The 22,812-nt window shown below is 37.9% G+C and overlaps 2 protein-coding genes across 3 annotated transcripts; both read right to left on the reverse strand.

The window, feature by feature from the left end:
• Positions 1–1,470: 1,470 nt before the first annotated feature.
• IFRD1 (interferon related developmental regulator 1) lies at positions 1,471–21,922 on the reverse strand. 2 transcript variants are annotated; one of them, XM_059074594.2, is made up of 12 exons: positions 21,603–21,922; positions 15,775–15,879; positions 15,547–15,631; positions 14,428–14,552; positions 12,617–12,774; positions 9,882–9,932; positions 9,621–9,799; positions 9,423–9,531; positions 5,279–5,413; positions 4,648–4,776; positions 4,097–4,192; positions 1,471–2,238 (listed from the first exon to the last, which is right to left on the reverse strand). In XM_059074594.2, the coding sequence occupies exons 1-12, from the start codon at positions 21,691–21,693 to the stop codon at positions 2,149–2,151; spliced, it is 1,353 nt and encodes a 450-aa protein (XP_058930577.1). In that variant the 5' UTR covers positions 21,694–21,922; the 3' UTR covers positions 1,471–2,148. The 2 variants fall into 2 exon arrangements, with proteins under 2 accessions (XP_058930577.1, XP_058930578.1); XM_059074595.2 differs by lacking the exon at positions 21,603–21,922 and adding an exon at positions 20,872–21,264 and having other exon boundaries at positions 1,474–2,238.
• On the reverse strand, positions 21,737–21,895 carry LOC131762811 (uncharacterized). The gene has a single exon (XM_059074604.1). The coding sequence runs from the start codon at positions 21,893–21,895 to the stop codon at positions 21,737–21,739; it is 159 nt and encodes a 52-aa protein (XP_058930587.1).
• Positions 21,923–22,812: the final 890 nt, after the last annotated feature.

Raw genomic sequence — 22,812 nt, forward strand, 5'->3', positions numbered from 1 at the left:
TCCCATCAGATATCGCAGCAACACTTTCATTAGAATAGAGCAATGCCTTCAAAATCCTGAATTTGGTTTTCTACCTAGAATTTTATATACCAAGCCAAAGTATCTGTCAGACATTTAAAGTCCCAAAATAACTGACCTCCCTACACACTCATTTCCAGAAGTTACTGAAGGAAGTGTTCCACTTTAACAGGAAAGTAACCTAATAACGAAGACAGGGGGTCCAGGAGATGTGGAATCCAATTCGTGAGAGGAAAACAAATCCCAGGATGATGAAGTCTCAGGAAACAGCTGTATATACCAAGCTGAGAGAGAAGTTAGTCTATACTGAAACAAGTACTCTGTTGGGCTTTGACCATGTGGAAGATAGATTAAAGAAGAGTTTTACAAATTTTCTTGGGACTATTTTGGAAAAGTTAGCGATATGTTTGTAAAACGAAGACAAGATATCCTAGGAGAATGGAAATGTAAGCATAGTAAACCATCTAGTTCAGAAATGAATAGAAATATGGTCACTATAATGCAAATGATGCTGATTTAACTAAAAAAAAACAAAAAACAAAAAATGGGAGAAGGGAAAAGTAAAAAGGCAGAAATCTTCACCTATCAAATAAAGAAATACCTGTGTAAGCATACTATTTAGAAATCTGAAACCAAGGTGCTAGGAAAAAACTATAAAGGCTGGAACGAAATGCCTCCTGAGAAATGGGAAAGGATGGCAACAGGGGGCTAACTTCCTTATAAGCCTTGAAATATTATTATACTATGTATATACATCACTTGAATAAAAATTCATTAGTATTTTAAAATATACATAAATGAAATTGAAAATTTAGAAAAAAATATTATTTGCAATCTCTTCTCCATGGTTCTAACCTACTTGGAATATAAAGAGTGACAACATACAAAGCCAGGTTCGAGATTCCAAGTCTGTTTTCCATTGCACTGTTTCTGAGGGATGGAACTCATACTCCCAGAAGCAAGAGTGGTTGCACAGGCCGGCCAACGATTTTCAATGAAGGGGGCACATCAGACCTTCCAGGAGAGGTTGAAGATGTGGTAGAGGAATGCTAGTTTAGAAAAAATACCTCTATTTTTGTCCTTATCTACAATGCTTCCCCACCCCTCTTATCACTATTTTCTGCATTAATATAAGGAAATAAATCTATGCATTCTAAACTGCAGGTATTACTTGTGCAATGTAATTTTAATATAAAGTTTAATAATAACAAAACCCTAATACATTGTCAAAATGCTTACAACTTCCCATAAAGTAAAAAAATCACCTCATGGGCAACCAAGCAGCAATAGTCTTAATAGTTGGAATGCCAATGATATATTGCTACACTTTTTCATTTATTTTCATGTTTCCAAATATACAAAGCAAGTTCTTTCACTCTCTCCCTACCCCATTTCATCATTTTGAACTCTGAACTTCAAACCCATAAAGTTTCTTTATTAAAAAAGAAGCACTTTTAGTTTGAAAAGATCTTTATTTCAAAATAAAGAGCACAAGGTCTTACACAGCAGATAAAATTAGTGTTACCGCCCTCAGAGGTCATGGTTAGCAAATTTTCTGACATATACAAATTCATTATGAATAACAGATGGACTGAATGGCCTGTAAATGCAGCTGTAAGGTCTCATGGTATAATTCCCTTTGTTGATCCCAGTGACAAAATTATTAGGTTCCATTTAAAATTGAAAATAACAGCAGCTTTTCCAGAAGATCTAGCTCCCAAAATTGTATCCAGAACTCATCTGTCTAAGATCTTAAGTTAAATACCTTGTATATCTATATCATTATAATCAATATTTCTGACAACCACAGCGTAAGAAATTTAACCTCAGCTAATAGTTTTTCTCATCATGAAATCAAGTGAAATACTATATTTTTGCTCCCTTCATAAATAGAAAATGACCACACACTACAAACACTTTATTCATGTTTACTGATTATATATATGGAGAATATTCAATAACCAGAACTCACCATTTGCAATACTATACATTAAATTATAATATAACCCCTACTACAAAAGCTATCTGTTAACCCAAGATAAAAAACTGTCTCTAGAGTTTAAATACATTAGAAATTATTTTTTTTTTAAAAAAAGGGAAATTAGAAAGTGGTCTTCAAATGCTAAAAACCTAGAAGAATTCTCCAACATCTGCTCTCTTATCTCGACATTTGCTTCGAGCTTTTGTTCGAGCTTTGAAGGCGGCAGAATTATATAAATGCTGAAATGAAGAAAAGGAAAATACAGGTGAGCCACTAAGGCTTCAGATATTCTTATAAAGTTAAAAAAAAAAAGATAAATTAAAAAAATCACAAAGGAAAGAAATAAACTAATTTGACTCTAGAAATATTTTAAATGTTTATAAGACAGACACAAAAAATGAGGGGGAAAATTAACACATTATAGTTCATGGCTATTCTGTATGAAAAAAAATAGTCAAACATGTAAAATAAAATACCAAGAAAATTCCAGCCAAAAAAATTTTTTTAAGTATATAAACATTTATTCTGATAAAGGAAAAGACAAATCATGAATTAATGTGAACAAAATACTCAACTTTGCTGTTAATTAAAATAAGGAAAAATATCATAAGGTTTCATTCAAACTAACAAATTTTTAAAATTATAAAACCCAATGCTGTCAAATATGTGTGTAATAGCTACATGCTTTCATTCACCACTGAAAATAATTTAAAATGACATAATTATTTTGGAAGGTAATTTGGCAATGCATATCAAAAAATCATAATCAAGCCCTGTAGTCCTATGCAAGGATTTCTTCCAAGAAATAATTCAAAAGAGAAATTATGTAAAAATATTAGTATTTATTAAAAACAGTTTTAAAATACCCAACAATTATATGGCCATCAAAATGATTAAATGTAAAGATTCTTTATAATATACAATTAAACAATTCAGACCCACTAGGATGGCTATAATTTAAAACAAAAATAAAACCAAAAAAGGGTTGGTAGGGATGTCAAAATTTGAACTCTTATACTGCTAGTGGGAATGCAAAATGCACTACAGTCACTGTAGAAAACAGTTTGGTGGTTCCTTAAAAAGTTAAACACAGAATTACCATGTGACCAAGCAACTCCACTCCTAGGTATACACCTAAAAGAATCAAAAACAGGTGCTCTAACAAAAACTTGTATATATATGTTCATAGCAGCACGATTTAAAAGGGCCAAAAAGTGGAAACAACCCAAATGTCCACCAACTAATGAACAGATAAACATGTGGCATAGCCACACAATGAAGGATTATTCGGCCACAAAAAGGACTGAAGTAATGACACGCTACAACATGGATGAACCTTGGCAACATTATGCTAAATGAAAAAAAACAGTCACAAAAGGTCACGTTATATGATTCTATGTATATGAAATATCCAGAATAGGTAAATCCAGAGACAGAATGCACATTAGTGACTGTCAGCAGCTGGGGGGAGAAGAGGGGAGGGGAATGGAGAATGAATACTTAATGGACATAACGTTCCTTTTGAGGTGGTGAAAATGTTTGGAAACTAAATAGTGGTGACAGTTGTGCAACACTGTAAGTGTACTAAATGCCACTAAATTGTAGAGTGTAGAATAGTTTATGTTATGTGAATTTTACCTTAGTAAAAAAAAATAAAAATATAAGGGTTTTTGAAATGTTAAATAAAAATAATATTAACCACTATTTAATGTTACAAACTCTCTGAGAACATTTGTTTCCTCATTTGTAAAATGAATCTGGTACTTACTAAGTTTAGGCTCAGTTATCTGATATGAAAGAAGCACTGTGTAAATATTTATCCTTAACTATATAAACTTCATAGAGCAAAAGGAAACAAAAAATGAAAATAGTTTCTATGTTAATAGGATTACAGATAAAAATTTTTCATCATAACCCTCCATACTGTAAATGCAGTGAAGTTTCTATACTTTTAGTCCAGCTACTCTGTGTCTGAAACATCATGAGAACTAAAATCTCACAGACATAGCGAAATACTTATCACCTGGCAGAATCAAAGCTTTGGCTCCACTTTTCTTCTGTGCATTTAGTTCTATGGAAAACAAAAACCAAACCTACCCTTTCAAAACGAGAAATCTTCATTGTTTTAAGTGTTGCAGCATCAAGCATCACTGGGGGTCCAAGTTCAAAAACATTGCGAAGGAATTCATTTGACTTAAATAAAAGAGAAAGGTAATAAGGCTCAGTATTAAATATCAGCTCTTTTTTTTAACTACATAAACTAAAATCTGGTTAACAGAAGTTATGCAGAGCTTATAAATATGAATGTTAAGTCACTTATTTTCTTTCTGTTTCTCATAAGACCAAATGGTTTTCCAATGCCTTGAATTCAAGAAAGCTATGTCAAACTATCTGCTTCCCTACAAAGATATCAATAGTGTTCCAACAGCCATATAGATGCTCCACTAGGCTTACACAATACAAAAACAAAAAGAAGAGTTTCATATTTATTCAATTTAACTTTCAAAAATAAATTTGCTATTTTGCATATCATATGCTGAAAACATTCTGTATATTCAAACTAACTTCAAAAGCCAGTTAAGTAAGGTAGATTTAAAACTCCTCCCTAATTTAAAAGCAAACATACAGAAAGGATGTCACCCACTCACCTGCAAGTGGTACTGCATCCCTGATCCAAGAACCTCCTTAAAGGTGTCATATGTATGTTTTTTGACCCAGCAATCAATATACATGCGTTCAGGACCAAATTTAACAGTTTCTGTTGGAAAATCCCGTTCCTGGCCAATAGAAGAACAACAATTGTAAGGGGAACCAAAATGATCTAAAGAGATCCTACATAAACACAATTTCTAAATGGACATGTATATGCTGAAATGAATACTGTGGTTTAAACCAATACCTCCATCCCTGAAATAGGAATAGACTAGAAAGTGGAAGTACTACCACACATATAAGGGTGTAGAATTTGCCTAGTTGTGGTAGACTTGAAGACACAACTAAGTTTGGATAAATATTAATGGCAAAACCACATTGTTGTGAATGTTTTTAAATTTCAAAAGCACTCAACAAACTTGGTGAAAAAGCCAGATACTTTTGTACTGGTCTAGGATTGGCAAGGGCGGAGGGAGGGGAAGTTACAGGACAAGTCAGAAAGACAAGATATCTTCGCAAGCCAGTGGTGAAATTGGGGGAAGCAGAAATCTAGGAAAGGAAGGGAAGATAAATGGGGTTTATAGACCAACCATCCAGGAGTATCTATTACAGCATTAAGTGGCCTACCTCTACCGCCCTCAGGATGTCTCTGAACACCGACCGCTGCTTTCTCTTGTCCACTTTGGCCCGGTGCTTATTTCCATCTGTAGCCAAAGCCCTAAGCATCTGAGTCAAAGACTCCATGTCTTCGTAAAAAAAGTCCTGGTCAGAAAAAAAAAAATTTGTTTTTGTTTGTGGTTTGTTGTTTCTTTCCCCCAAACCTCTTCTAGAGTTAACAAAAAACAGTCCTCCTTGGAAATATCCAACAGGGTTACACAGAGCAATGCAAATCTTTGAGCTATTTAGAGATCTTGGCATAGATACACACATAAACACTTATTGTCATGCAAAAATTTAATCCAGAAATGTTGCCTACAAGATGATACACTACCACCAAACAATGAATATTCCTCTTCCAAGTATAACCAGATGCAATCAACCAATGCTTACTGTAGTCCTACTGTATTCAAGACATTACTGGGATTTCCAAGTTCAATGATAGTCAGATACACATAAACCAATACAGCTTCTACCCCCTGGCTCCCTAGTCCCCAAAGCACAGTCCCCAAAGCACATATTCCCAGAATTCCAAATATTCTTATTCCAAAAGGGCAAGCTATCAGCAATGCTTTTTAAAGCACCTAATTTCTAATTTATTGGCCATATTTCAAATAAGCAACCGAGTATTTACATTAGGTGTACAACTCAAGTGATTAAATTATTTAAGAAAGGAAGATATTTTAACCCCTTTTGTAGGGAAGCCACAAAATGTATTACTATTTGCTATGACCTTAAGTTGACTATGGGCTTCCTTTTTACAGTTTAAGTGGCTATACTTTGAAAGTCTCTTTATTTTGGGTGTTTTTACTCCCTGATTAAATTTTACAACCACATTAAACTAAAAGATGATTCCAAGTTCTTTAGCTGACCAAAACTAGAGCAGACACTCATGGAAGCCAGAAGGTGACCCATCTCCAGTTCTAGTTATTAATGCCTATTTAACATTTTTTGCATTGGTGGTAACAATCACTTAACTTATTCTATCAAAACAAGCAGCTCAGACTTCCCTGGTGGCGCAGCGGGTAAGAATCCTGCCAATGCAGGGGACATGCGTTCGATCCCTGGTCTGGGAAGATCCCTCATGCCATGGAGCAACTAAGCCCATGAGCCACAACTACTGAGCCTGCGCCCTAGAGCCACAACTACTGAGCGTGCACACCACAACTACTGAAGCCCACACACCCTAGAGCCTGTGCACTCTAGGGCCCACATGCCACAACTACTGAGCCCGCATGCTGCACCTACTAAAGCCCGTGCACCTACAGCTCATGCTCCTCAACAAGTGAAGCCACCACAATGAGAAGCCCACGCACCGCAACGAAGAGGAGCCCCCACTCGCTGAAACTAGAGAAAGCCCACGTGCAGCAACAAAGACCTAACGCAGCCAAAAATTTAAAAAAAGAAAAACAAGCAGCTCTTATTCTAGGCATTCTTCACACTTTATACATAATTGTTCAATCTCAAAAACTATAAATATAATTTCTTTTAATGTCTAAAATGAAAAAAGTTATTACACTCATGGAAAATAGGCTTGAAATTAACACAGATATTCTTAATTTAAAGTATTTTCTCATTGTCAGTATTTTAGAGATTGTATATTCTTAACTGTTCTAACAAATGTTTTCTTCAAATGTTCTGATTCAACTTCCTATGTCTGAGTTAGCTGGAAATAACACCTGTCAAGAAGATTTTAATCTAGAAAAGCAGGTACCAAAGCTGATAAGATGTTATTAAAACAGTCCAACGATACTTTGATCTGTATATTTAAATTCTAATAAATTTGATTCCATCATAACAAAATGGGAATCATTTTACTGCTAGAAACAAATACATTTCAGGGACTGGAAGTTCTCTACACATTTCATTGACTACTTGTTCTTTTGTATTATTCTCAAAAAGAAAATTTATGGAAGATTTAAAAATATATATATGGGAGAATACACCAAAAATTAACAAGACCTTATGCATTACCTTAATTTGTTCTAAGAACTGGGAACTACTGCTAGTGGCCTCAACAATCTTACCTCCCAGCATACATCTGGCCATGTCTAAAGACATTTTTGGTTATCATCATCTGCCAGGAGGTGCTACTGGCCTCTAATGAGTAGAAGCTAGGGAAGCTGCTAAACATCCTGAAATGTACAAGATAGCACCCCTCCAACAACAAAAATTATCCAGCCCAACGTATCAACAGTGCTGAAGTTGAGAAACTCCATGGTAAATAATCTTAGCAATCAATAAAACTCAATCTAGTTTACAGAGTCTGAACCATTGAGTTGAATATAGTACTTGTGAAAATAAATATTAAGTACTGTAGGGAAATGTCTCCATAAAGTGCCTGTGCTTTAAAAAGAAAGAGAACCTAAAATATAACAAAAATAGTCCATAAACAGCATCCAAAAGGCAATTTACTGAAGTTTGGGATAACTGCATAGTAAAACTTTACACTCAGGGACAAATGAAAAATGGGCTCCTAGAGGGACAAATACCTAACTAACTCTTATCAATAATGAAAAGAAAATTGCATAGTCATTGCCACACAACAGGATCAAAAGTCCTAGATGAGAACCTCAAGCCTACTACTCACTACACCAAGTTTTAAAAATTACGAATCTGTTTCATCACCTGTAAAATGAAAATATCCACCCCCCCACCACATGATAGTTTTAAGGATTAAATAAGACAGGCCCAATAAATTATGAAGCATGAACTATTACATCAACATTCTAGATTTAGAGGAATTTACATAGAATTGGACTTTTAAAAAATCAGTGTAGTAATTACAGCTATATGAGGAAGATTATTGTCATACAAAACAGGTTTTGCAGTCAGAACATCTATGTTTGAATCACAAACATCCATTACTTAGACATACATAACCTTGGGCATAATTACATTAGCAATCTGTGTCTCAGGTCCTCTGATATAAAAAGGGGATAGTTAATACCACCCACATCTCACAGGTTTATTTAAGGCCTAAGTAAAATATATTTATATATTCTAAAAATATATAAAACACAGTACATAAACATCCATTATGCTACAGTTCTTTTATGATATAGGCTGTTTCAGTCTAACAATATAATTGCTTCAAACAGGTCAGCTAAGGATAATTATTTCATACTAAAATGACTATAAGTTAAATGGTTTCAAAGGCTGAGTGGCATTAGAATGAAATGAAACCACAGAAAACTTTCAGAAGAGTTTAAATACACAGGATTAGATGCTTAAGGTCACAAAAATCATCCCCCAATCTAGTATTTCTACACAGAAGTCACTGTAGCACTGATTGTAAACAAAATGCAATAAGCTGGATCTTGCACAGCTGTCCTATGTGTTAAAACATAATCATAGGGGGCTTCCCTGGTGGTGCAGTGGTTGAGAATCCGCCTGCCGATGCAGGGGACACGGGTTCGTGCCCTGGTCCGGGAAGATTCCACATGCCGTGGAGCTGCTGGGCCCGTGAGCCATGGCCACTGAGCCTGTGCGTCCGGAGCCTGTGCTCCGCAATGGGAGAAGCCACAGCAGTGAGAGGCCCGTGTAGCACAAAAAAATAAATAAAAATAATAATAATCATAGGGAAGCCTAACATTAAAACAGAATTTGATCTCTTCCCCACTTCACTGCAAAGCGCTGACTACTATTTCTAGAATGGTTTTATCTGACTCTACTCAACTACAAAGACTTTTATTCTTTTCAATATTATGTCAACCTATATTGACATAATATTTCATCCATTTGTCCAACATTTATTATAAAGCATCCATGCATGAATTACCTTAATATGTCTGATGTCTGAGAAATCCAAGCAGATCCAAAAGATTATACGGGACAACTCTCTCCATGAGTAATAAGAGTGTACCTAAACTTCAGTTCTGTAGGCAGCAACAATTAAATATAATGAACTACACTTAAATATTGCTCTACCAACCCTTATTGGTTTATGCTCTTAAAAGTATTACATCACCACTGCCAAGAAGCAGAACGATCAATCACTAGGTTCTCAGTGGGCCATGCTCTAAAGTTATCATACACTTCTTCATTGTGAGGATTATGATGGAATAATGGTCCTTGTGATGCAAGCTTTTTGTTTTACCTATCAGATACTTACACTCTCTATTCCTCTGGCCAATTCAAACAGAAGTGCCAGAGATTCACCAGCAGCTATTCTCATGTTTACATCATCAGAAGAGAGGAGGCTTGGAAGTTTATGGAAATGCCTAGAAAATAGTCAGTCATTATTATGTGAACACAACCGATTATGTCAATAAATGTTGATTTTATAAAATAAGAAACTAAAAATACATACACCTCAAGCTTTTTCTTCACTTCATTGATTGGGCATATGGTCAGTAATAATGTCCACACGAGAAGCGAGCTGATATGAAGCGCTGTAGTAGGGGTGCTGCAGACAACATTAGTGTCCTTCTCCTTGAGATAGGACTTAGTGAAGATATTTTCCAAACACTGCAGAGTTGAATACAGCTCCTAATGCATAAGAACAGGAAATAAGATACCATCTTAAATGAGAAATGTGCAAACAACTGGATTCAAAAGGTTGTCTACTTACAGTAATGTCATCTGTGGCAATAAAACAGCAAACAGCAAAGCAAGTTGCACACTAAAAATAGCAAAACAAAAACAGACATTAATGTTTGCCATTTTCTTATTAATTCTACATCTTCCTGCTTTTATAATTCAATGTAAATAATTTCTCAACTACATGACTACATTAGGTCCCAAGTACAGTATTAAAAAGAAAGAAAGAATATAAGGTCAAAAGTTAAGGGAAGTGGGTTTTGGCTAAAACCCACTAAGGTCTGCTACTAAACTCAGAGTATGACTTTAGGAAAGTTACTCCATTTCTCTCAGATTTTCCTTCATTAATCTACCAGATCATTTCAAACTCAACTCCAACTCAAAGACAGAGATGAAGTGTGGACATTTGAGATAAAGAAACCTACTCTATTAAAAACCTTTAAAACACAAATCTCAAAAAATTTAAATAGCTGTCCTCAAACTTCTGACTTAAAGAAGGATCTCATTAACTCAGATTTTACTTATTTTGGAATATGTTGGAAAAGAGGTTGGGAATCCTATAATTGTTTCTTTTTTTTGGAGGGGGGGATGCTAAACAAGTGAGTACACAGTCCAAGATTACCAAGGTAAAGCTTACCTAATAAAACAGATTCAGAATATCTATATACAATCTACCTGCAACATAAATAGGAGCCATGAATTCTCAGAACACTGCTCTAACAAATTAATCATATAAAAACAGAATTTGAAATTCGTAAGGCTTTATTATTCTTCATTTCCCTTTTCCCCACATGTTATCACTAAAATTCCCTCATGTTGTTCCAAGTACCATTAAAGCTTAAAGCTTAAGTCTTTAAATTCATCATTCATATGCCCAGGTTTCAGCTAGTTCTCTTCCAGTAATATGAGGACACTTGTAATAGTAATCTGCTTGGTGTCACAATTTTATTTTCATTAGTTTATCCTGGTAAAAATTGGACATTGTTAAAATTCAAAAGTAGCCTATGCATTATTCTTAGTAAAGAAAAATTTCAATCTATTATCCCTTCTCCTAAGTAAGCAGCAGAAGCAAGGCCACATCTCTCCTTTTGATTACTAAGAGAAATGGCATATTAAAAATTAGGACTGCCTACATTTAATAAAGATTCCTTCTGCTAATATGCAGAAGAATGCTAGTTTTTTAAAATTTTAATTCACAGCAAGAGTGAGAAGGATGAAGAAAGGGCCTTTAGATGACCATAACAAACTCACATGCAACCAAAATTAAGTGATCACCTCAAATATCTAATCAATGGTGTTTTCTGTCAAACATTTCAAATACCCCTATACTCCTGTACAATTTAAAAGTTGCATGAAATTACACAAAAAGGAAGAACAGAAAGGTAAAGAGCAAAAGCGTGATTAAATATTTTAGGATTACTAACCATTGGGGGGCAGAGATTCCTATAATGTCACTGAACTCCTATTCCTTTGCCTCTGGGAGAAAGAGCTAGGCTATTCCCAGCATCCATGTAGTTGGTAAACCAAGGAACTCTTGGCAGAAGCGATATGTCTCTGTCCTCTAGCTTTCCCCATCTAGCTACCATAGTTGCCATCTGAAAGGACCCAGAAGTAGGGCAGAGATGCAGGATGGATGCCTAGGGACCCTGCTGACTTGACTGGGCAGTGATATGAACAAGAAGTAAACTTTTATTAAGCCACTGAGACTTCGGGGTTTATCTGATACAAAGATTAATGTCATTTACCATAAGTAATACTAAAGAGGAAGCTAATTTGAATAATCAATATTAAAAAGCTTTAAACTTAAACTGGTTATCTTGTTAGGAAAACAGCTTAAAATTCAAATCCACTAAAATTAAATTTTTAAGATCTATTAAGACCCTTAAGATTCTTAAGATCTGTAACATTCAAATCTTAAAATCCATTAAGATTCAAATCCACTTTCTAAATCCACTACAACCACCTCACGTTTCTGTGAATAAAGCAAAACATGTTCATGTGATCATTTAAATCACTTATTAGCACACCAAAAACCAACAACCAAAAAACAAAAACAAAACCCCCAAAACCCACAGTCTTAAGTGTTGCAAGTGGTATATATCAATTAGAGAATGAAAGCTTTTCCAAACCCCAAAACCAGATAAATATTTCACAAGTCAGAGTTTCCTACATCTATCAAATCCACCTGTGTAACCACAGCATTCAGCTCTCTCATAAGGACTTTTAGGCCACAACAGCCAGAATTTTTTTTAAAGAAACCACTCCATTACATTTCTTAGAATAAAAAATAACCACACAATAAACATTGTCTAGACCATTTCTTTAAGCTCCAATAAAAACTGGATTATCCTAAATAACTCAGCATAGCACTGTATTTCATATCGGCAAATGATGTTCAATTTCAAAGATGTAGAAATCTTCTCTATGTGGGATGCTCTATTGAGTCTCAGAAAATTTAAGAGGGCAGTTGTCATATTGAGCCTGCTCACTAAAATTAAAGACAAATGGGGGTGGTGGTGGGATGAATTGGGAGATTGGGATTGATATATACACACAAATATGGATAAAATACAGAACTTATGAGAACCTGTGGTATAAATAAATTAAAAAAATAAAATTCAAAAAAACAAAGGGACAAATGAGAATAAAATGTTAATTAAAAACCTGCTATATTTTTTAAAGATGCTATTTTCCTAGATCATTCATCACAAGGTCTGGCTGTCATGCCTAGATAGATCTATATACATTTAAAAATCCTATACTTACAGTTTGCCTAGCCTGGATACTAGCTGTTCCGTCACAAATTATTTTCTTCAGGATTGGTCCAAGAGTCTTTAAAATCTCTTCACTTTCAATTCCAGGGCCCAACTGAATACAAAGAACAGATGCTAGTGCTGCAGCTGCACGCTGCTCATCACCTTTACCTATAAAAGAAGCCACAATGCAACTATGACAAATCATTTTCAATAGACTTATTAAGGCAGCAATCTCCCAAATTTGTTCAATTTCAAAATAGCATCTACCAATTATGAAACTCGTAATATGCTCAAGGCTTTGACATGAGCTATAAATCTAGTGAGGTTAAAGAGCTCTAACTCTGGAAACAGATCTCACTCAAATCCTAGATCTACCACGTATTAGCCAAATGATCTTCAACCAATTACTCTTATTCTCAAAACATTTCCTCATCTGTGAAATACAGATTAACACCAATTTTAAGGGAGTACTGTAACAGTTCAGCCAAATAATGTATTTCAAACTGATCTGACCTTCCAAATCCTTCATGTACTCATTGAATAGTGTTCAAGTAGCCCTTGAATTAATCTGACAAGCATTTCGGATGTACACAGCCCATGAGGTAAACTAAACTTTCAGGGCTTCCTCCACCAGCGTTTTGTGTTTTTTTTTTTAATAAATAAGGGATTAAAAATAAGGGATTCTTTAAAACTATAGAAAATACGTTAATATAAAGGTAAATGTAAGTTAACTCTTGAGAACTGTATACACCAAAGGATTTGGGCAAATTTTGAACTTAAGTTATTATCTGGTAAATTAAATATTTATGCAGGTTGTAAGAAATTTTTAAAAGTCACCTAGTCCAATTACCTTGTGGATACAGTTTCAATGTAAACACTTTTAACAAAGCCATTGTAATATCTCAAAAAATTTGGCTCTGATATCAAACTATACCAATAACAAGGTATATAACTTTAGACCAGTCTCCTGTCTCCTAGGCCTTTCTTTTTCCTATACAATGAGAGGTGGATTAGATCAAGGGTTTCCAAACACCCATTCTTGACAAAGCTTTCATCTGAAGTAAAATGAGAATAAGAACATAAAGCTAAGCACATTCAATTTAAAGGAACATGTGTGCTTCCTACACTTTTGGTGCTAGAAATATTTTGTTGATAAAGTGATGATAGTTGAAGCTAATTATTTTCATAATGTTCTTACTTGGCAAAATAATTAGGCTGGCAGCCCCAAATCTTTCTAAATCTGGCAGTTCCTAAAATTGAAAGTTTGATAATACTAGACTTAATCTTTAAGGTCTCTCTTCATTCTTAAAAGTTCTATAATCATAAAAGTTCTATGATCACAATATGAATTCCAGAATCTCCATTACAAAGTTCTAGAATTCAAATATTCCAAGGGATATCCTGAAATGATGTCATTGACAGGTATGATCGATGTTTTAAATAAGGAAATGAGGTAGATAATTATACTTCTTTAATTTTAGAAAAATTAAGTAGGATGGCTTATAAATAATACTTTTTGTTGACATCTGAGACATGGTTTCAAGCCTTTCTTATATACAAAAGGATGGCAAACACCTCTTCTGATACAACTGAAGTTGATAATCCACCCCAATCCTTCCTAGTTTCAAACTGTTTATTACATAAACAAAACAAAGCTAACAAGTTTGATTTTGAGTTCTAACAAGCCTGGCATATTCCCTGCCAATTACAAAGTTATAAGAGTGAGCCAGACTTCTAAGAGCTATTAACAAATATTACTGCACAGAAGGTAACAAATTCCTTTTCAGTTCTGTGACTGTGACTCAAAAATATGGACATTACCTTTTTTCAGGCAGCGTTCAATGCTATCAGTTAAAGTCATTCTTCTTTCCAGAATAAATTCATAAAGCATCTTTGAAGCCAGTACATTTTTAATACCTTCAAGTGCTGCCTGCCTTGTCTTCGCACTATTTAAAACAAAATGTTAGAGAAAGAATATCCAGTTGGAGTATACCATCGGTCAATGAGACTTTTAAAAACTTAGTTTATTTCCCTCTCAACTTTTTCTATTTACAGATTATTTAAAATCTAATTTTCATCAAGCTCTCACAGTTTTTCAATAATAATTTAATTTTCATCTACAACTCACCTTATTACACAAAAGATTTTAAGCTACTCTATATCATAACGTTTTGTTTATTAGTTTAATAACCACAATGTTAAATGACCACATAAAATTTTATAGTTTCAATTTATAAGACATGTTCTCCTACATTACATATTCAAGTAAACTCACACTTTTTTTTTTTTTTTTTTTTTTTTTTTTTTTGCAGTACGCGGGCCTCTCACTGTTGTGGCCTCTCTCGTTGCGGAGCACAGGCTCCGGACGCACGGGCTCAGCGGCCATGGCTCACGGGCCCAGCCGCTCCGCGGCATGTGTGATCTTCCCGGACCGGGACACGAACTCGTGTCCCCTGCATCGGCAGGCGGACTCTCAACCACTGTGCCACCAGGGAAGCCCTCACACTTTTTTTAACACTACAGAAGTCTAGAGTTCTTGTTTGAATCTTCCGGGCTTTTAAATTCCATTTGTTTTAAGTTGGTTCTAGAGCTACTGTTAAGTAAGAAAACAATTTAGCTTTGATACTTTTTGAAGTTTAGTTATACTTTCTAGTTGAAGGTTAACTTTTAATTCAACAAATCCACTTCAATTATCAAATACAGTTATGTGCTCTTACACTGAACAACGACTAATCTTAGGCTATTAATCTAAATTCTAGTGGCATGTTCCTATCTACTGTTACATTAAAAGTCCAAAGGAATAAGAAACACTAAAATATACAAAGTAAACAAATCGAGCTTTAGAAAAACATAATGTTAAATGAAAGAACTGCACGTATTTTAAATTAAAAGTGGCTGACAGAAATCACCCAGAAGAAAAGAGTTTCCAGTAGTTCCTACCTCTTATCCAGGGTCAGGTCAATGAATCCCTTCAACTTATACTCTAAGTCTTCTTGAGTTCCTTCCTCATCAAGGACTTCTGGTCCTAAGGAATAATAAAAACCAACCACTGTAATTTAAATAGAAAAAAGCAGATAGGGAGCGGTAATAGTATACTTAGCTACAAGAATTCCTCCACCTAAATCATCCTTTTATCTAACGTTGCAAATCTTAACTGAAAATTCATACCATCTTCAGCAAAACTGGAAGGATCACTGTAACCACTGCAATGGCTCATTGTTTCAATCGATGCATCCTCATCACTAAAAGGTTGAACATTTCGATGCTGGCCACCTAATAGGTAAAAGAGGGTTAAGGTAAATGATTTTGCTGTCATATATGCAAATACTTAACTTGGGATTTTAAAATTTACTTACGAAAAATCCAGTAATAAAAACTCAAACTGGGCTTCCCTGGTGGCGCAGTGGTTGAGAATCCGTCTGTTGATGCAGGGGACACGGGTTCGTGCCCCGATCCGGGAGGATCCCACATGCCGCGGAGCGGCTAAGCCCGTGAGCCATGGCCGCTGAGCCTGTGCTCCGCAATGGGAGAGGCCACGGCAGTGAGGGACCCGCGTACCACAAAACAAACAAAAACAAAAAACAAAAACCCAAACTTCTTTATGAGATGATTTTTTACAAAAGAATACACTTAAATTCCTAACATAAGTCAATTCACCTAATATGTGTTTCAGAGCACCAACTGTTTACAATATACATCAACTTCAGAAATATATCAATCTTCTAACATGGAGCACCCATTTTGGTGATACAAAAAGTGGTATTACAGATGAAAAAACTACTTCAAATCATGACGACAAAGAAAACAGACCATCATAAGAATAAGATGAATATATGTTCCAATGAGAATAACTGAGCTTAGTAAACATTAACTGATGAATGGGTTAGTTTTTAGGTTACACATGTCTTATGTGAAGGGGAATTGAAGAAGTTAAGGGATGGTAGTAGTTTTAAAAACAACTTGAATTGAGAGGGTCAAAAAGGCTTAAAATTGAAGTTTTGGATGGGGATGTTGACAAGTGGATCCAAAATGGCATAGAAAGTAATGACAGGAACTGGATGAAGTAACTGATCACTAAAGAACTACAGTGCTGGGCTTCCCTGGTGGCGCAGTGGTTGGGGGTCCGCCTGCCGATGCAGGGGACGCGGGTTCGTGCCCCGGTCCGGGAGGATCCCGCGTGCCGCGGAGCGGCTGGGCCCGTGAGCCATGGCGGCTGAGCCTGCGCGTCCGGAGCCTGTGCTCCGCAGCGGGAGAGGCCACAGCAGTGAGAGGCCCGCGTATCGCAAAAAAAAAAAAAAAAAAAATTGAAGAACTACAGTGCTGATGAGATGTGTATGAAATTATAAAGAGCTCTGATGGGCTATTTGGGTGATACCCAGTGCAGTGAACTACAGGATTTTTGTTCCTGAGTCATGAAAGTCGGAAGAGCTGAGAAGTCGTGTGAACTAGCATGTGAATCACTTAAGAGGCAGGGCTTCTTAAGTGAGGACCATTTAAATGGTCCTCAAGCACGGCACAGAGGTCCTCCTTCCTCTTGCCCAGTACACTATGGTGGACTTCATAGGGCCACGTCCACTGGAGATAGAAAGCATCAATTTGAGAGTCTTTATAGAATTGCCTCATTTTTGCAAGTAAAGAACTCTGGGCAAGCTGCAAGCTGATCAAGACTGTAGACATGGTGTGTTTAAAATTGGGACTTTGCTTCGAAGATTTTGAATTATTTAAGTGAGCAATGTTTAAGATTTGACTTTTTTCACATGCCGATTTCAAAAGTGACTACAGGGCTTCCCTGGTGGCGCAGTGATTGAGAGTCCGCCTGCCGATGCAGGGGACACGGTTTCGTGCCCCGGTCTGGGAAGATCCCACATGCCGCGGAGCGGCTGGGCCCGTGAGCCATGGCCGCTGAGCCTGCGCGTCCGGAGCCTGTGCTCCGCAACGGGAGAGGCCACAACAGTGAGAGGCCCGCGTACCACCAAAAAAAAAAAAAAGTGACTACAGTATTTTTAAAAACCACTTTACTGTGGTGACTAGTGACTAATTTGGATGACTTTCCTGCACGATGGCTGCACACGTGAACATTTGTTCCTAGTCACAAGTGCTGACACTCCTGTAGCTTCCTTGGGAAAATTGATAATGCCCTTTTAAAGTTTGTGTGAGTATTTTCCAGCAATAAAGAGCCAAGATTTAAGAAATAAAAAAAAAAAAAAGTTTTGGTATTTGATGTAGCATAAAAAGATAGATAAAAGCCTGATAGATAAATTACCTTTAAAAGAAAGGTTCTAACAAATCAAACAGTTTTAAAATATCAGCGCTATTAATAAAAAATTAAAATCTTTTTTTTTTTTTTTAAGCTAGAACCTTTCTCTCACTTCATTAACTTAAGGAGTAAATGTACGTTCCTGGTCACTGTCATTTCTGGTCACTTTTGTTTTGTGGGAATTTCGTATTAATAAAAAGATTACCTAGTCATCAGTTATATTGAGCACTGAGTTCAAATAAGTCCCAAATTCTGCCCCCAAAGTAACTTGAGTCATCTGATTTACGTCTGAGCTGGAATCAAAGATTGTACCTAAAATTGTATCCTTAGGTACAATGATACAATACAAACCTAAGATTGTATCACTTAGGTCTCTATATTCAAGAAATCTGTATCGTTTACTGTATCATAAGATAAGCTTTTCAAAAATTCTCTAAGTTTAATTAAGCCTGTTGCTGTTTTTTTTTTTTAAATGGGTTTTTTTTTTTTTTAATCAAAATAGAGGTGAGACTTTAGCAAATTTTTTAATCAACACAGAAAGCAAGTGGCCTTCAAATCTGCCGGCTATCTGAAAGAGAATAAAGTGTGCCAATCAAAGTAGTGAAGCATAAAGAATAAGCAATGAGGGCTTCCCTGGTGGCGCAGTGGTTGAGTCCGCCTGCCGATGCAGGGGACGCGGGTTCGTGCCCCAGTCCGGGAAGATCCCACATGCCGCGGAGCGGCTGGGCCTGTGAGCCATGGCCGCTGAGCCTGTGCGTTCGGAGCCTGTGCGTTCGGAGCCTGTGCTCCGCAACGGAAGAGGCCACAACAGTGACAGGCCCACGTACCGCAAAAAAAAAAAAAAAAAAAAAAAAAAAGAATAAGCAATGAAACGAAGATCCCAAAACTTCTTAATCATAGTGCATAGGACAGGAATAAACAAATAAACAAAGATCTATGACATCATACTCTATTTCTGGATCTATCTTCATGTGTTTTCATGATTCGAAGTCATGGCAACAGCTGAGTCATCTACTTAACTTTTACTAACATTTGTTCACAAATCAATTTACGTTTTTTATTTTTCATATTCAGCCTATTTTTAAACTGTCAAGAAGAGTTTCCTATCCAGGTCTTACACAGCTCCCTTCTCTAAGTTTCAATGATTTCCCAAGGCTCAAGGGAAAAAGAGATTTATAAAAAAAAAAAAACCGGGCTTCCCTGGTGGCGCAGTGGTTGAGAATCCGCCTGCCGATGCAGGAGACACGGGTTCGTGCCCTGGTCCGGGAAGATCCCACATGCCGCGGAGCAACTAAGCCCATGAGCCATGGCCGCTGAGCCTGTGCGTCCGGAGCCTGTGCTCCGCAACGGGAGAGGCCACAACAGTGAGAGGCCCGCGTACCGCAAAAAAAAAAAAAAAAAAAAAAAAAAAACCGAGGGAAAAAATCCTGTATGAATGTCTGATATCTAGGTCACACTCACCCACCTTGTGATCCTAAGTACCATTAATGAGGTGGCACTTAGACACATAAAGTCCTTATTTCTTAAAGGGCTTACGGATTAACAAAGTTTTGTTCTTGCCTAAAAATGCTCTCTTCAAATTAAGTGCCATGAAAAATAAGCACACTTGAACAAAAGGTCAATTTTATTAGTTTCCTAGACCTGTCCACTAACTTAAGAAGCAGAGAATTTAAATGGGAAACCCAAAGTGATAGAAATTGGTTATCTTTCGGCTGTACATGGGAAGACCTCATTTGAATCCCATTTCTTCTAGATGTCACTTTAAAATACCAGTAAGATAAATGACTTTTAAGTACAAGTTTGTGACAATTTTCTGCCTCTTCTACTCAACTATTATTTATTCATTTATTGATTTGAGTTAAGTAACATTCACAAAGAACCAAATGAAGCTTTTCAAAAAGTAAAGCTCACCCCCCAGGCCCAATTAGAGGCAAGCACAGTTAATAAGTTCTAGTGTAAACTTCCAAAGATAGTCAAAGCATGTATAGTTTTATAAACTAATCAAAGAATTCTTTTCCTGATGATGAAAGGTCGCAAATGAACCTCAAGGTAAAATCTGAAAGGCAATCCCCCACTGCCTCCTGATATTATTCTCTAAGTACCAGGAAGGAAGGAGGCTGGACAGGAAGCTCCAGAAGGGAATAAAGGTTTGTTTGTGATTCAAGAAAGCCATTAGTAACATCATCACCATTTTCAAAATGACTTTAGCTTGCTTGCTGCATCTCCATAATTTGTTCTATCAACAAAAGGTAAACTTAAAGAAGAATAAAATTAATACGGACCTTCTAGACAGAATTTAAATGTTTACTTCAGATGAGGAAAGCTGAAGCAGAAAGGTAGAGAGGTATGTATCCTCAATTCACACAGAGCAACTAGATGCCACAACAATGTATTTTATCTTGATCAAGAATGAATTTCATTAACACCGAGAGCATTCAATCAAAATAAAGAGCGATATAAAGGGGAAAAGGTACATTTATAATAATTCATTCTTGTCAATTATTAAATATTTAATACATGATCACAAAGTTTTCGTGCTGCTATAAATCCTACAGGAAAGCTTTTAAAATACCAGCTTCCAATCATCTCTAACAAGAAAACTGGCCTATTTACCTGCTAAAGAACAAAGGCATATCATTCTGAGGGTCAAAGAGGCAACTGTGTTGACAAGTATATATGGCTGGTAGTAGATCCGATGTGATAACATCTGAGGATATTCCAACATTTAATTTCAAAGTTTCAACAAAGCAATTATTAACCGTGCTGATTTTACCCAGTTTAACACTAGCTTTCAGTATGCTGTGTCTCGTAGGGCTTTCTACTTTATGTCCTTTCATCTTAGCCGTATAGTTAGGAGTAAAGAATCATTAATTCAGTTAAGCACCTACCCATCCAGGAAAAGCTTCAACTTTGCAAAGAGGAGACAAAAAAACCCTAAACTTTTGGCCAATTGCAATCTGAGCTCCTCACCATTCCCGCCTATCCTGGGCTCCCATCAGAGAACCTACAGAATACGGCACAAAGGAGAAAGCGGTTTCTGCCCCGGGGAGTAGGAGGTCGCCTCGACTGATCGCAAGAGAGCTGGGGGCTCGGGATTTGTTCGGGTGCCAGATAGGGACAGGAGCAGAGCCTACTCTGGGACAGTGGCCCACAGCCTCCGACGCCTCCGCCAGACCAGGTGGACACGCGGGATGTGCAAGAAGGCAGCGGAACGGGATACCACATGGGCGCCTCTGCGTCACCCCAGCCCCACCACGTAAGGCCCAGGCCGCGTGACGCAAGAGCCAGTCCAAACCCGTCGGACGTTTGGCATTCCCGAGAACTCCATGTTGGAGCCGGGTGGTCAAAGGTGACCAGTGACAGCATGGACGGAACTCCGAGCCCGGCCTCACCCTCCGTCAAGGAGAGCTCTAGAGAGCCAGCACCTGCCTCTGAGAACAGTTCCCCTCCTGCCAGCTCCCGGTCACCCCCGATACCAACCCCTTCCCAGACCCAAGGACCTATTCGCCCCTCCCAGCCTCCAAGGCCGGTGCCCGAATTCGGCTCGCATGCCAGATCCAAATCGCGCGAGGTACGGCCACCGGGGCACACTGGGAAGTGTAGTTCGCCGGCCACGGCAGGTGCCCCGCCGACGCAAACGTCTAGAGGAAAAGAACTACACCTCCCACGGTACCCAAGGATAAGAGACTTGCCAGCCTGGCCGGCAACTGGGTTGCCGGCGGCGGGGATACCCTCGTACCTGCTGTCGCCGCCGTCGCTGCAGCTGCCCCTGAGCCGCCGCCACCACTGCTACCGCGATGGGCAGTGTTCCGCTTCTTATTCTTCGGCATCGTGGGACGCCCGGTGCCGCCTAAACTCGGAGCTTAGCGAAGATCAGCCGATGGAGCTGCACTTTTTACTCGTGCGTCTGTGCGGCGGGCGGCTGAGAGGCGAGTTTTCGACTAACAACAGAGGCGAGAAGCGGCGCGGGTAAGAGTGGGCGGTGGCGGCAGCAGAAATCCCCGTGAAGAGCTGTGATCGGAAACGATACATGTTTCTCTCTAGCGCGGGAGCTAAGGCGGGGCGGGCGCGGCCACGACGCCTTAAGTAGCAAGACCGCCGCCTGTCGTCACCATACGTGGGCGGGACTCGAACTCTCACTAGCCAATCCCTATAGACCTCCCCACCAGAGGCGGACTTAGGGCGGCCGAAAGATGCTGACTACCGATCCCATGCCACAAGTCTTCCAGCGGCGGCCAGGGAGCCGGTCTTCGTTGCCGTCTTGAATTCTGGGAAATGTAGTCAGCCCTGGGGAGCCGGCTCCCAGCTCCTCCCAACGGGCTTTTCTACGCGCTTGCTTCGTTTTTCTAGACCCTTCCCCTGCCTCCCCGTGGCCCCGCCTTGGAATTGACAGAAGTGGTAGCCAGTGAGGAGCATGCCGAATGACGACAGCCAGCTTCCAACTGGGATTGCTTCCAGCTGGGAGCTACGCAATCCGCATTGCTGGTCTGTCTCCAGAAGCTCGTGTTCTTCTCCTTAACCTTTACCCTACTTGCCTGTGGGCTCTGCCCAGGCTCAGCCATACCCCTCCTTAGGTACGTTTCCATGGTTTTAGTTGTTGAATTAATTTAGAGATCATCAGTATCTATCATTGAATTGTGGTTCAAAACATAGGAGCACCTCAATACATTAGGCAAATACGAACAGCCATAAAAGGGGAAATCGACAGTAACACAGTAATAGTAGGGGACTTTAACACCCCACTTTCACCAATGGACAGATCATCCAAAATGAAAATAAATAAGGAAACACAAGCTTCAAATGACACATTAGACAGATGGACTTAATATTTATAGGATATTCCATCCAAAAACAACAGAATACACTTTCTTCTCAAGTGCTTACGGAACATTCTCCAGGATAGATCATATCTTGGGTCACAAATCAAGGCTTGGTAGATTTAAGAGAAT

Source organism: Kogia breviceps, chromosome 9 (genome assembly GCF_026419965.1).
Source record: "Kogia breviceps isolate mKogBre1 chromosome 9, mKogBre1 haplotype 1, whole genome shotgun sequence".
Classification (NCBI taxonomy): Eukaryota; Metazoa; Chordata; class Mammalia; order Artiodactyla; family Physeteridae; genus Kogia; species Kogia breviceps.

Excerpts from the sequence above, each read along its gene's own strand:
- IFRD1 (XM_059074595.2), bottom strand. The coding sequence starts at position 21,229 with ATGCTGTCACTGGTCACCTTTGACCACCCGGCTCCAACATGGAGTTCT. Across the intron at positions 9,933-12,616 it reads GTATCCAGGCTAGGCAAACT|TGTGCAACTTGCTTTGCTGT; the intron begins GTAAGTATAGGA and ends TGCTATTTTTAG. Across the intron at positions 2,239-4,096 it reads AGATTTCTCGTTTTGAAAGG|CATTTATATAATTCTGCCGC; the intron begins GTAGGTTTGGTT and ends TCTTCATTTCAG.
- LOC131762811 (XM_059074604.1), bottom strand. The coding sequence starts at position 21,895 with ATGTATCGTTTCCGATCACAGCTCTTCACGGGGATTTCTGCTGCCGCC.